Source organism: Schistocerca serialis, chromosome 2 (genome assembly GCF_023864345.2).
Source record: "Schistocerca serialis cubense isolate TAMUIC-IGC-003099 chromosome 2, iqSchSeri2.2, whole genome shotgun sequence".
NCBI lineage: Eukaryota > Metazoa > Arthropoda > Insecta > Orthoptera > Acrididae > Schistocerca > Schistocerca serialis.
Window position 1 is genome coordinate 587,814,090 of NC_064639.1, and position 14,944 is coordinate 587,829,033.

At 36.0% G+C, this 14,944-nt stretch overlaps 1 protein-coding gene across 1 annotated transcript in view; it reads right to left on the bottom strand.

Moving 5' to 3' along the window:
• The window catches only part of LOC126457613 (sushi, von Willebrand factor type A, EGF and pentraxin domain-containing protein 1), a 336,391-nt gene that overhangs the window by 264,109 nt on the left and 57,338 nt on the right, over positions 1–14,944 (bottom strand). Inside the window, exons 18-27 of the mRNA XM_050094068.1 lie at positions 13,412–13,555; positions 11,933–12,051; positions 11,645–11,837; positions 11,427–11,550; positions 10,733–10,914; positions 9,074–9,264; positions 8,146–8,415; positions 7,626–7,939; positions 7,110–7,220; positions 4,461–4,712 (exon numbers count right to left, since the gene is read on the bottom strand). Of these exons, the coding sequence (XP_049950025.1) occupies positions 4,461–4,712; positions 7,110–7,220; positions 7,626–7,939; positions 8,146–8,415; positions 9,074–9,264; positions 10,733–10,914; positions 11,427–11,550; positions 11,645–11,837; positions 11,933–12,051; positions 13,412–13,555 (1,900 nt within the window). The remainder of the gene's footprint in view (positions 1–4,460; positions 4,713–7,109; positions 7,221–7,625; positions 7,940–8,145; positions 8,416–9,073; positions 9,265–10,732; positions 10,915–11,426; positions 11,551–11,644; positions 11,838–11,932; positions 12,052–13,411; positions 13,556–14,944) is intronic.

Here is a 14,944-nt window from a genome sequence, read left to right on the forward strand (position 1 = left end):
GTACACTATACAGGGTGTCCCATTCATCTTGACCACCCCAAATAACTGTTTGTCCAGATGCAAATTACAAAATGTTTCAATCAAATGTTCTTTAGCCATCAGGGGGACATCAGTCAGCATGATTGCCTTCGTTGTAGCTTTGTTTTTTACAAAGATATTAACAGCGGTATGACTTTTTTTAAATGGCACCCTGGATTTTTTATTCGGCAATTCATTTCCTCTCCTAAAGACCTATTCAAAAATGTATCATAGAGTACCATTCACTGAAACACAACATTAATAATGACATAACACAACAATGACTCCGAGCCCAGGATCACAAACTCGTCCACTTGCTGGACTTGTCAGAAAACAAATGAAAACCAAGTAAAAACATAACATAAAATTGACTTTGACTCTCCTGACCCATTGCCCAGGAGTAGAACATTCAAAGGTGCTCAAAGTGGTGACCCTGGACGCCAATGCACTGGTGTACTCGTTGAATGAAAGAATTATTTACTGTTTCCATTGTTGCCTGCTGGAGAGAATTACAAGCAAGCACGATACGTTCCTGCATGTCCTCTGGAGTTGTTGGAATATCGCGATAGACAACGTCTTTAATGTGTCCCAAAAGAAAAAAGTCCAGAGGATTTAAACAGGAGACCTGGCAGGTCAACTAACTGTTCCTCCTCGACCAATCCATCTGGCAGGATACCTTCAGTTCAGAACACGACGTGCACGCAAGGCATTATGTGCTGGACATCCATTGCGTTGATACCACATAAGGATTCTGGTACCTAATGGCACTTCATCCAGAAGAGGAGGAAGAATTCATCTGAGGAAGTTGCCATACACTGTGCTGTTTAGGCTACCATTGATGAAATATGGGTCAATAATTGTAGTACCAAGCATCCCACACTTGACGTTAACTCTCCATTGATGCAACTGTTCCACCTGTCTAAGCCATCGTGAGTTGTTGCTGGACCAATAATGCATGTTCCTTGTATTTACCTGTCCTTTGTTTGAGAACAAACATTCATGGGTAAATAGAACATTGGAGAAGAAGTTCAGGATGGTGAGGATATGGTGCTGTGCCCACTGACAGAACTGTACACAATTCTAAAAATCATTCCCATGCAATTCTTGATGTAGGTGTACATGGTAAGGATGGAACTGGTGATGTGTAAGAAAAAGATGTATACTGGTTTTAGGAATGCCAATCTCATGTTCCAGCTGTCGTGTACTCACATGTGGATTCATAGCAACAGAAACAAGAACAGTAACTTTGGCAGCTTCGTCTGTGTGAGTGCTACGATGATTGTGTTGTCGTGGGTTGAAACTTCCTGTTTCCTGAAGCGTTGCAATGAGACTAGAAAACATCCGTCAGGAAGGTGGATTTTTGTCAGGATATCGCTCTCTGTACAGCTCCGCTGCCTGCATAGCATTTTGCCTACCCTCAACAACAACAACAACAACAACAACAACAACAATCAAAGAAATGTTATGTTGAAGCAGTTTGTAGGAAGGACAGCCTTTACTGTATACCTACTCTACACAGCAGTATTTAAAAGGACTAAACTACTGGACTAAATGTACCCATACATAAGAAAAGAATATTGCAATTACTGTTCTGCTAAGTTACATTCCCCATAGATGAGAAGTATTTGTAACTTCTCTTAGTTGGTGTACATTCTACTCACACAACTCTTCAACTGATGATGGTTGACAGAATGACGGGTGTGCATTCTACTTATGTTTACATTTGTCCTCTGTCAACATCAGCATGTGGATGTGTTCCATTACCCCGAGTACAGGCACCAAGTTCTGGGAGCGTCAACGTCTATGTTGTGTTATATAATTAATAATGTTGTGTTTCAGTGAATGGTATGCTGTGATACATTTTTGAATAGGTCTTTAGGAGAGGAAATGAATACCAAATAAAAAATACAGGGTGCTATTTAAAAAACTCATACCACTGTTCATATCTTTGTAAAAAACAAAGCTACAGTGAAGGCAATCATGTTGATTGATGTTCCCCCTGACGGCTAGAGAACATTTGCTTGAAATATTTTGTGATTTGCATCTGGCCAAACATTTATTTAGGGTGGTCAAGATAAATGGGACACCCTGTATATATATGTAAAAAGTCAGAGATTGCTTTGATGATGCCATGGTCTTTCCTGAAACCATGTTGTGTTTCAGTGAGTAGATTACTTTTCATGATACAGTCATGAAGTTATGAAAGTAAAACATATTCAAAGACTTTGCTAAATGTGGGGTTAATGAAACTGGCCTAAAGTTTTCAATGCAGTTTTTGGATCCTTTATTATATACAGATTTAACTAAGCATATTTTTAATGAATCCAGGTAGGTGTTTCCTCTTATACAGCTGATAATGAGATAGGTGATATATGTTTAACTAATTCTTTGTGACACTTCTTAACTGGGGCACTAGATATTTTATCCCAGTCAGCTTGATCTTTAATGTGTTGATTATTTGACTTAATTCATGTTCACTTACAGTTCTGAATTCAATGTTTGTACCTTGGGGTGAGCAAATGTTTGTCTAACTATTTTGGCCAACAGGTTGATCTGGGATACCACATGAAGTGATGAAATATTTATTAAATCTGTTACAAATTGTTCTTCTATCTTCTACTAATTTTGCCTCATGCAATATGCTCATTTCTTCCATATTCACGTTTGATGGTGGTTTAAGGTATTGATTAATGAGCTTCCAAGATGCTTTACTCTAACTATCAGATTTAATGACTGAATCTCTGTGAACCTTTCTCCTGTAATTCAAAAGCTCTGCCTTACACAATTGCATAGCTTTGCAATACTGAGAAAGATACCCTTTTTAGATTTATGAAGTAAGAAGAGGTTATGAACATTCTGCATGAGTTTAATCAGACTACTGGGTAGTTCGAACTTTGGATTCTTTCTGTTTATTGTTGTTGTTATGGTCTTCCGCAGTCCAGACACTGGTTTGATGCAGCTCTCCATGCTACTCTATCCTGTGCAAGCTTCTTCACCTACTGCAACCTACATCCTTCTGAATCTGCTTAGTGTATTCATCTCTTGGTCTGCCTCTATGATTTTTACCCTCCACACTGCCCTACAATACTAAATTGGTGATCCCTTGATGCCTCAGAACATGTCCTACCAACCAATCTCTTCCTCTAGTCAAGTTGTGCCACAAAGTTCTCTCCTCCCCAATTCTATTCAATATCTCCTCATTAGTTGTGTGTTCTACCCATCTAATCTTTGGCATTCTTCTGTAACACCACATTTTGAAAGCTTCTATTCTCTTCTTGTCTAAAATATTTATCGTCCATGTTTCACTTCCATACATGGCTACACTCCTCACAAATACTTTCAGAAACGACTTCCTGACATTTAAATATATACTCGATGTTAACAAATTTCTCTTCTTAAGAAATGCTTTCCTTGCCATCACCAGTCTGCATTTTATATCCTCTCTACTTCAACCATCATCAGTTATTTTGCTCCCCAAATAGCAAAACTCCTTTACTACTTTAAGTGTCTCATTTCCTAATCTAATTCCCTCAGCATCATCTGATTTAATTACATTCCATTATCCTCATTTTGCTTTTGTTGATGTTCTTCTTGTTTCCTCCTTTCAAGACTCTGTCCATTCCATTCAACTGCTCATCCAGGTCCTATCTCTGACAGAATTTCAATGTCATCGGTGAACCTCAAAGTTTTTATTTCTTCTCCATGGATTTCAATTCCCACTCCAAATTTTTCTTATGTTTCCTATACTGCTTACTCAATATACAGACTGAATAACATTAGGGATAAGCTACAACCCTGTGTCACTCCTTTCCCAACCAGTGCTTCCCTTTCATACCCCTTGACTCTTATAACTGCCATCTGGTTTCTGTACAAATTGTAAATAGCCTTTTGCTCCCTGTGTTTTACCTCTGCCACCTTCTGTGTATTATGGCCCTTTTAAGATCTTTAACTGGACAACAAAGATTATAATGTATCAAAACTGTTTCATAGAATTAATACCATTTATTGTTTGATCCTTCATCTTATACAAACTGTTCCATTCCACCTGGGTTCGTTTACATTTGAGGTGGTACCTAATGTTTCACATTAGATACTATTATTCAAAATCCACATCTTAATAGATTGAAGCAAGACATTTTCATTTCAGATAGTTCACCACACCCTCTCAAAAGATGAAAATGGAAAGTACACACTGTGTTACTATACATCCTTTTTAAAAAAAATAAAGTGAAACACCTCTTATTGGAATGGATTAAATAATGGTCTGCACAATTCTTAGAACAAATTGCTGAAAATTTTATTTTCAAGAAAAAATAAACTAAATCTGCAACAAATACTGTATACAATTTAATAACAAACTTTTAAAATTTAATCTACTGGAAAGTACTGCAATAAAAGTCTGAAATGAAAATAAATTGTTACTAGGAATGAATTTTTGTTACCTGGAACTGTAATGTTTATTTCACAAATGGCAACATTGCCATCATAATCAAATGCCACATATTTCACCACCATATCCTGAAATACTTGTATGGGTGTTCGGAAACTCTGTGGTTTTACTTCCAGACGAGCTATGCTGCCACTATTGTCAACAGCCAGAGGTTCAGTAAAATTGACAGGCTCAAGACCATTTGGTCCCTTCTGAACAATTATAGGCTGTTGTGGGCAGTTCTGGAATACTGGAGGTTCATTATCTGAAAACAAGAAAAAATCACATTAAAAAGAAATGTTCTTACACATAACAGTCAGTACTGGGTATATGTGAAATGTGAAAGATAATAATTAGTCATCATATGCTCACTTTGCTACCACAGAGGTATAATGGAATATACAGCTATTACTTCATCATACAAACACACACACACACACACACACACACACACACACACACACACACACACACACACACACACAGTCATTAACAAGATGTTTTAGCCATGAATAAGGACAGCAATTGACGGACATGAGGGAAAGAAGCAATGAAACCAAGTTCAAAATTTTTAACAACAGAAACTGGGCAAACAGATAGGATGAAAATTTTTGGTACATTTATGCAGAATGAAAGACAACAGGCTAACAAAATATATGTTTAAATAACCACAAAGTCTTTAATCATGGATTTATTGTATTAAATGTTCACAGTGTACACGTCACACTGATTCGCTATAAAAATATGAGCTTTTAGCAAAGCCCACTTTTGTCTTCTTCAGGAAAGCAAAGTACTGTCAAAGAAGTAACAGAATTATAAATATGTAAAAGATGTAGTTGTGCCCACCGGAACCAGAGATTACATTGATTCAAAGATAAAATTTCATCCATGGTGTCTTTGAGTTGACATTCTCCAATGGAGTGTCTCAGCATTAAGTGCCGATTTCCATCCACTACCCATATCTCCATTACAGGCTACACACTCGGCAGTGCACAGAATGGGCCTGTATCTCCATTAAAGCTATTGACATACATTCTAATTCCCTCAGTGATGAGTGAGTCCTCGTAGTTTGATTATCTTCAAGTTCCACTGGGAAAGGAAACCTACATGCTGCTTCTGAGAAGTTACTACATAAAAGAAGAACAGCAGCATCAGAAATATATGTTATTGTGGCGAAAGTGTTAAATCTACAAGGATTTCAAAGTACAAACAGTAAGAGAATAGTTGTCTAAAGAAATAAAACAATACATTGTGAAGAGAAGAGAAGCAGTGGATGAAAAAAAAAAAGCAACAAATGACACAGTATTAAAAGGGGTGCATGGCTCTTTGATAGATGTTGTAATGAAAAGAAGAAAAAGGTCAAAAAGTGATGAACGAATGACAATGAGCTCATTGTAATCAAAATTGGAGGTAACTTGACAATGTAGGAGGATATCAAAAACACAAACTGAAAGAGACAGAAAGAGTGGAAAAAGAAGGAATACAGTTGAAGTTCTCAGTAAGACTGTATATTGCATGAATCCTGTCTGTTGCATCTGCTCTGACTTAAGAGATGGCAATAATGTTCCAAATAACACCGAGTTTCTGATTGTCCACTGAGAGAGAAACGATGTGGCTGTTTTCAAATCTAACTTTTTCATTCATGAACCATTCTTTGCTTCTAGTAAACTGACAAATCAAGTGCATGTGGATGCAGAAGGAATTATACAATCTAATAATACATATGGGGAACAAGCAGACAAATCATGCAGAGAGGATCTATGGGAAGTGGGGATACTCTGATATATATGTTTGTCAATGAACTTTGAATGAGAACTACAGTGCTGTCAGACACAAGATGCTCTTGTCATACATGTTGGGCCTAATTTAAGTTAGGAGGAGTCAGTAAGGGATTTCAGGTAAACTTTTATTATTATATGCCAAGTCCATGTTAATTTATCTTTCTACATATCTGACGTTCCAAAGTTATCGATAATTTCAGTATGTACATGATGTCTTACTAGGCCATACTTCTAAATTCTGATGCTTCCCCTTTCCTATGGACAACTCTGCACAAATCTTGTTTTTCTTCAGTATTGAACTGTCTACATATCTTCCTGGCAGATTAAAACTGTGTGCCCGACCGAAACTCGAACTCGAGTCTCAGTCGGGCACGCAGTTTTAATGTGCCAGGAAGTGAAAATCTCATTCTGTCTACATATCCATAACTACAAGTCTGCTCATTTATTTTTGTAAAAAATTGAATACTATTTCATTTCTAAGTACTTGATGACATATACTACTATTCTCTGAAAATTTGCTTGATCATTATCTTCAACAATTATATCTCTACAAATGTGAAAATGTGACTGTCATCTCACTGACATTACTTAAAAGGGTGTAGGAAAGATAGAAGCACTTACTGATCATACCACTAGTCCATGAAATTTTGCTAGTTTATCTTTTTGTACAGTTATGTCTACTCATGCAAAAATGTGATTTTCATCTCACTGACTGTACATAGAAGAAGAGTAGAGGAAGGAAGGGGAACAGAGGGGATGGAGAGGAAGAGAGGGGAGGGGGAAGGAAAGAGAAGGAGGGAGAAGAAGGGGGAGAGGAAGAGGTAGAGATGGAGAGAGAGAGTTAGCAATATTCTGTGATATCTTCTACAACAAACACTTACCAACACATGGGGAGTAGCCATAATTGTATCCCAACAAAGGTTCCACAACGGGCTCCTCGCAACCCATCAACTCAAACTTCAAACAGGCATTGTCCATATAACTTACAATTCCTGCAAATATAACATACATTTAAAACTTTTTTAAACACTGTATATACTACTTGTGTTTACATTATAATTATTTGACAATATGAAAATTTAACATTTCATAGCAAACTGGCTAGATGATTAGTGCTCCACACGCAATAAATGCTTTCGTATTTCATTGTAGCCCTATATGCTGCTACAACTTTGAAAACCAAGGTTCTTGGTTTTTCAGAGTAAGTATAATTTATTTGTTGTTTCATTTTGGTACTCAAAACAAATAAAAAGGAAAACTATACATACATTCATAGACAAAATTAAGACAATCTCATTTATTTACTAAAAGAACTGACATAATTGGAATACTTTTTCATGATAAGTGTTTAAAAGATCTTTTCACAGAATTTCAACAAATACATACTACATGCTTACCTAAAATAACAAACCGGGCTTGAACATATTTTGGAAGTGTAATCATAGCCAGTTCTCCATAGTTCCCTGGATCTCTCATTGTCAGGTTGAAATTAGGGAAGTAAACAACATAATTTTCATTTTCAGCTTGTTTGTAGAAGAAACGTATTTCAGTTGGGCGACCAACAATGTCATTTGTCACAACACCTTTTACAAGGATAGCCTTCACACGATACACCTGGCCAAGATCTACACTCACATATGTGAAAGCTTCCTGTTTTCCACACCATCCAGTGACAGAATTCAGACGTACATTTCTTGCTTCGTAGTTTGGTCTGAAAACATGATGCAAGCTCACTTTATTTAATTTTGCTAAATATAATAAGTAATTACATTCTCAATAATGAACAGCACCCTACTTATTCTAATTTCAAAATTATTCAAATAAGTTACCAAAGAAAATAAAATCTCTCAGTACACTATTTGAAAGAACAATACTTGTTAAGATCTTCATAGAGCATTATGTTTATTTTTGCCTTACCGTTCTGATGTTGCATTGATAGCCGAGTCTGGTATCTTCCCAGAAGCCAAACCCAGTGGCCTCACAACTCGACACTCTGGTTCACGTAAGCAAGTGATAGGTCTGGGGTTTATCAGAATATAACCAGGACGACTGCAGCCAAATGTTACTTCAGATCCTTGCTCATAACTGCGAGCTACTTGGAAACCATCTGGAGGTCTACCAGGATCTTCACATACTGGGCCTTCACACCTTAGGTCACCAAAGTCCCAAACACCAGTTTCCTGGCACCTAAAAATAATGAAAACTTACTTTACACTGTTCTATTTGCACTCAGAGCAGCTTTCTTATGGCACAACAACATAGTTGTCTTTATTATTCTCTCCACTTAAGTAATAATTTATGCCTGGGGGGGGAGAAGGGGGAAGGGAGAAAATAATGATTCCAGTTGGGACAAGAGTGTATAAGAAATGTGTAAAATAGTCATAATGCTAGACATAATACCTTATCCACTGTGAAAAAAATGGGCCCCTGTCTGTTGTAAGGTACTATAATTAATAACAGTATCAGGAAAAAAATCAAACTGAAAAGACTGAATTATGAAAGTCATAAAGAAGATGGCCTGATACCAACACCCATAAATCCTATCCACACCCCATCCTCTTCTCAGTGAATGCACTATTATACACAACCATTAAGTACACAAAACTTTAGGTTAAGATTAATACGTGAACACTACATGCTATAAACCAGACAATGAGTGTAACCCGCCCAAAATGGAACAAAGTTCATTATGACCTAACATCAAAACCCACGTAAAACACAATGTTAATCTGACTTAATGTTGTCATTAGCAATACAGTATTAATAAAGACTTATTAAACTGATACAGTTCGATGACAGTGCTGGCATTCAATGAACAACGCCAAACATCACATGGTTCTCTTACCGTACGACATTGTCATGATGATTTGTCTGTCCTGCCAATTTAAATGTATCTTGGCAACCAAAGAAAAATGATGATTGATATTTTGTATCAAGGTAGTTTCCATATTCAGCCCCAGGGGTTGGCTCAGGTTCACCACAATCTACTCTTGGACATGCAGGTGGCAAGCCAGAAAGCCAGTAGTCTGGGAGACCCTAAACATACAACCATTCTTCAAAAAATGTAATTAACCAGATACAAGTTCTTGTAGTACAACTAGCATTTTTCTACATCTTAAAACATGATAATGAATAAGAATGAATGTGAAAGCTGTAGCCATGAGAAAGAGTTGAATGCTATTATATAACCTAAAATCTCACCTCCTCACCTGTATTTGTGTTTTCGTATCTTCATTTCTTCCTCATGTCATTTTTATGCTAAAAGTTCATTATGCCACTTATTTTTTATTGAAAACATTGATTTCACTTAAAAAGGAGGAAATTTAGAAACTTTCATTCAGTGTAATGCAATAATCCCCACACAACAAAACCATAAAACAGTGTACAAAATTCATGTCTGGAATAGTGATCTCAATATTGTACTTTAATTAGTGGTATCTGGAAACTGAGTGTACAAGCAGAAAAACATTTGTGTTGTCACATTCTTTGGTGCTTTTGTTTGTGACTGAATACAGTCATAGGTATCAAAACAGAATGTGTGCCTTGCTGCCAAGTACCAGTATTAAACAGTGGCAGACTAATGAAATTGTTGTGGGTGGGGGTTGTTGCCTGGAATAAAAAGGGGATCAGGGCAAACTTTTTGGACAGGCAACTGAATTCTGAGCAAAATGTAGGTCCCACCACACATATTAATGGCGACATGAACAACATGTTGTTTTCTTTTGGTCATTATAGATAATAAAGGAATTATAATGTGAATGAATCTTTATTAATGAGCTTATTATTTAGTTGGCTTGTTACAGAGACTTCAACACAAAGGAAAAACACTGCTGAAAGGTGACATAGAACTACTACTTCACTTGTCTGCAGTCAGAACACTAACACAGAGACTGAGGATACAGCCTTGTACTGGATGATTCAAAAAGAAAGAACAAATATCAATTGTTTATTACAGGCAAACTACAAAAGGTAAAAAAACACAACGTACACGTCACTAGATGTTAGGAAGGTTCAAAGTTTTGACAACAGCTGTACTGTTTTTTATTTGTAGCAACATGGTAACTAAACCATATGGGAAGTCATTTTGTGTGTCAGAATTTGCACGAAGTCAACCCACTGTTCAAGTGAAATGTGCATTCCTCACACTTTGCAGTTTTTTTTTTTTTTTTTTTTCTGTAGGGGTACATAAGCGAGAGTCTTGGAGCCACCTATGGCAGTGTCTGTGGAAACAAAAAATTTGAACCTTCCCCTATCCAGTAATGTGTGCAATGTGTTTCTGTCTTTCATATTTTGTCTGTAATAAGCACTTGAAATCTGTTCTTTCTTTTCGAATCAACCTGTATATGTGTCAGCTTAATAATATGCAGTGTTTTACAGAGGATCACTTATCTGTGGGGATAGTTTAATATTCACACTAGCTATGGGGAAGTCACTTCCTTTATTTACAGTTCTTAAGCAAGAAATTATATACAATTACACCATTTAGTAACAACTTCAGACTTACAGGTTGAGGATCATAGACACACTGCCGAAAGCCAGATGTGGCCGTTCTCCTCAGAGTGCGGCCTGGACTACCACATGTAAGTGTGACATTCTCTCTGAATGGAACTAACACACTAGACTGGTCTTGTCTCACTACTGTGAGTCCTTCTGACTTGTCATCTGGCAGGGACACACACTGGGCATCTGTATTAACAATTAATTTACATTATACTTTCACTTTGATTAAGCTACATTATCACAATCTTATTAACAGTTTAAAAGTATACTAGAGACAAAGGAATCAACAGAAAATGAGAAAATCAGTGACTTTTTTTTTCTTTCTGGGTTAAAGAGATGAAAGGAAAACATGTTTAAAATATCTAATTGAAGTATTCGACATGGGAACAATATCTCACCACACATTTCGTATAAACACTTTCTGTGGTAGAAGACTCTAGTACAAACTATAGAATGCACACTATTATGGCAAAGATGAAATAAAAACAGAAAAATAGAGGACAAGTATGATCATAATACTGTAATAAGTGTTTAAAATATTAATAAAGTGACCAATGTCTTTAGTAATAATCTAGGTTAGATCGGAAATAAAATACATATTGAGCTGCACCATTTATCTGACTTCACATGCATTCTTAAATTTGCATTAATTCACCATGTACTACTTTCATCTGAAGTAGTGACAAATAGACTCTTACATTGGCATTCTGGTACAGAGCCATTCCATAGACCCGCTGATGTGCACAGCAATGATGAAGAACCAGACATAACGTAGCCAAAGTTGCACTGGAAGCTGACGAGATCTCCGAAATGATACATATCCTATGAAAAAATTGCTGATAAGTATAAGATCTCAGAGTATCAATGAAATGTTTCACTATCTGACATATGAAACTCAGAAATTAAAATACTTTACCTTTGTTGATAAAATCAAGCCATTCTCTGGTGCCTGTAATGCAGGACACATCACGGGTACACAACTCTTGTTACGTTGGAAAATGTCCCCATCCCTCTCCCCCGTTTCAGAAACCGCAACAGTAAATCCAGCAGTTCCATTCTCAGTAAAAAGCTCATACCCAATGTTGCACACACAGCTAAAGTTTCCTGGGCTGTCAAAGAAACATTGAAGAACAATATAAATGTCATGAGTGTGTTTCCAAAATCTATGTTCAGCATTACTTTTGTGAACTGTGTTGCAAATTACCTGTTAATACACTTTTGATCACAGCCACCATTATTGTCCAAACATTCGTTTATGTCAGCACACTCCAGCCTAGTGCATCCCATGACTTCAAGTCTCAAGCAAGGGGCACCGACATAATCCTTAGAAAATAACAATTATAATTTCAGTGATTCTTATGACATTTAACACATTACTTCAGATTCTGGTCTATACTGTATAATAAAATGACTTTCATTCACTATCTTCCTTAATACATGTATCTTATGGTACCTGAATATATTATTAAGGAAACTAGAAGCAAAGAAACAATAATAAAGAGTGCATCAAAATGGACTTCGAAACTTTGAAAATTCATACAACTTACAGGCTTAGTCTTGATGTCCTCTTAAAAGAAAATAGATCAAGTTTTGACTCATATGGTATGCTAGTACAGAATCACACCGGCTGAACTGCTAGTGGCAGTTGCAGCAAAAATGAGTGCCTTTACTGGTACCGAGTGTGCTTGCTGTGTGTTTTGGTTTGAAGAGTCGAAGTCTGTGACAGCTGTACAACTTGACTTTTGCACAGAGCATGGTAAAGATACTCCCAGCAGGCCTACTATTTATGAATGGCGTAAGTGTTTTCCTCAGGTCATCCCTGTGCATCTAACGACCTCACAGAACACATGAAATGATACTTTGTGAATTGTCCTACAAAATCAATCTCATGTGCTTCTTGAGCACTCAGCATCCCATGTATGACTGTTTGGTGTGTGTTAAGAAAATGGTTATATCTCAAACCATACAAATTTAAAATGGTGCAAGAACTGAAACGCACTGATAGGATTGCTCATATGGGCTTTTGTGTTCAAATGTTTCATTGGTTGGATGAAGACTTCATTGGAAATATTACCTTCAGTGACGAGCTGAATTTTCACTTAAGTGGTAAAATAAATAAATGCAACTGTAGGATTTGTGTTAGTGAAAATCCCAGAAAATTTCTGGAACATGGATGTGAGAGCCCAAAATTGACTGTAGATGGGATGTGTGCTACATAACCAACAGAAGACACAATTAACCTGTTTAGGTGTAAGGTACAAAACTTGTATTTTGCTATAAAATGACACCAAAACCATGTCCATAAGTTAAATGAATAAATCAATATGATTTTCAAAGTTGTAAAGTCCTTTTTTATACACCTGTTGTTGTGTCATACAATAGAAGTCAAAATCAACATACATTTAAGGATTAAAAATATCAACTGTGAATGTTACACAATTGATGAATAATTAAAATTAATTTTCATAGATGTATGTGAATGGTTCCATCTTGAAGCAAACAAAAAAATCCTCAATATGAGCAGTTTTTCATATTTTCAGAATAAGATAATGAACAATACTAACATTAAGTAGGAACAAACACTATAAGCTGCTATGAGCAATGTTACAAAATGGACCATTAAATTGAATTTTCACTTCTGAAACACTATTTTAAAGGAGTAAAAAACTATGCAGTTTCTAACCTGGATTCTGAAGCGTACGTACTGAGCCTCAATAGGCACCGGCAAGTTAAGTACTGACAGTGTGGGTTCCAAAACTCGGAACTCCACTGGTGTACCATCTGGATTTGTGTAGTCACGGAAAATGTCTGTTAAATTGTCAGTGTACTGAAACAAAAGATGAATATAATTGTAATAAAAGTTATTAAATTCTCTCATTCAATATATAAATTGAGAATATATGGGAACATCAGTACAAATTATATTGAAGTACAATGAAATACTAAAATAAGACTCAGCCATGTGCAATAGTTAAAAATGTGCATGAACAGGGTTGCTTTTTCAGATTACTTCCTTTTACTTTTTGCCAATTGTGTTTACAGCTCTTTTGAAAGATATGATTTTCCCACTTTGAATCATTTTGAATGTTTACTCAGGTGTAGTCGGTGTACCTCCCCACTACTACAATATATTCTGTGAGTATTGTTGGGAGTTATTTGTGGCAAACTGTGAGAGTTGCACACATGCAATGAAGAAAAGGAAAGAAAAAAAGACTGCTGTTATATAATAATTCATTTAGTGACAATTATTTTACATTACTTTTTTCATCTTTCTTATAGTCACCATTGTTACTGGCAGAACTTGTAGCTTGCTGCTCCATGTTCTTCTGCTACTATTTTTTGCATTCACTGTGTCAGTGTTATATAATCAGTATTATATGTGAAGGCTTTCCTTCCAAGCATTGTTTACAGTCAGTTCCAAGCTTTAGGTAGAAAGATCTGATTTGAAAGAAGGTGGCAAAGAGTGTTGCCATTGAGGAGCTGACGACAAAATGTTTTGCACACACTGCTTAAACTGCTTATAATCTGTAGCTAGAAGGCACAGTGCTATTACCAGAGTTGTACATCTTGATCTGCTTTGCAAAAGAGTTGTAAAAGTAATCATCCATCTTTCATCCCCATACCAATGAGTTCAAGTCATTCATCATCCGTTTCCTCAGCAATATACATTCGAGTATTCACTATGATTAGTAAGGTGACTGAGTGACTTTAAGTGTAATAAGGAAAATGTAATTCAACCAAGATGTTTCAAAATTTTAATATGCCTCATTCTATTTTTTTTTTCTTCAGCAGCTGTTTACTATTTCACATACATTTCAGAACATATCTAATTCCTACTCCGTAGTCTTATCACACTCAAATGTAATGTTATAACAAACTACTAAAAAGTTCAACTTCAATATTACAATATCAACAACACTTTTTTGTGATTTTTAAATAACTCTGTCAATTATTTTTATTAAATTCTTCACATATTCATTCCTTTTTTCAAGCCATCATATTTTTCTGCCAATTGGGTGACATGTTTCTCATATGCAACCAACACCACTGTTTTGACAGAAAAAAGGAATTTACTTTCTAGGAAGAGTATGTAAAGAGTATAATTTAAAGTTACTACTAGGAAAAACTAAAGACATGTCTTTCAAGGATAAAGACCTCATAAGCACAAAACATTTAGGTGATAATGAAATATCAGTGAAAAATTTTAATTATTTAG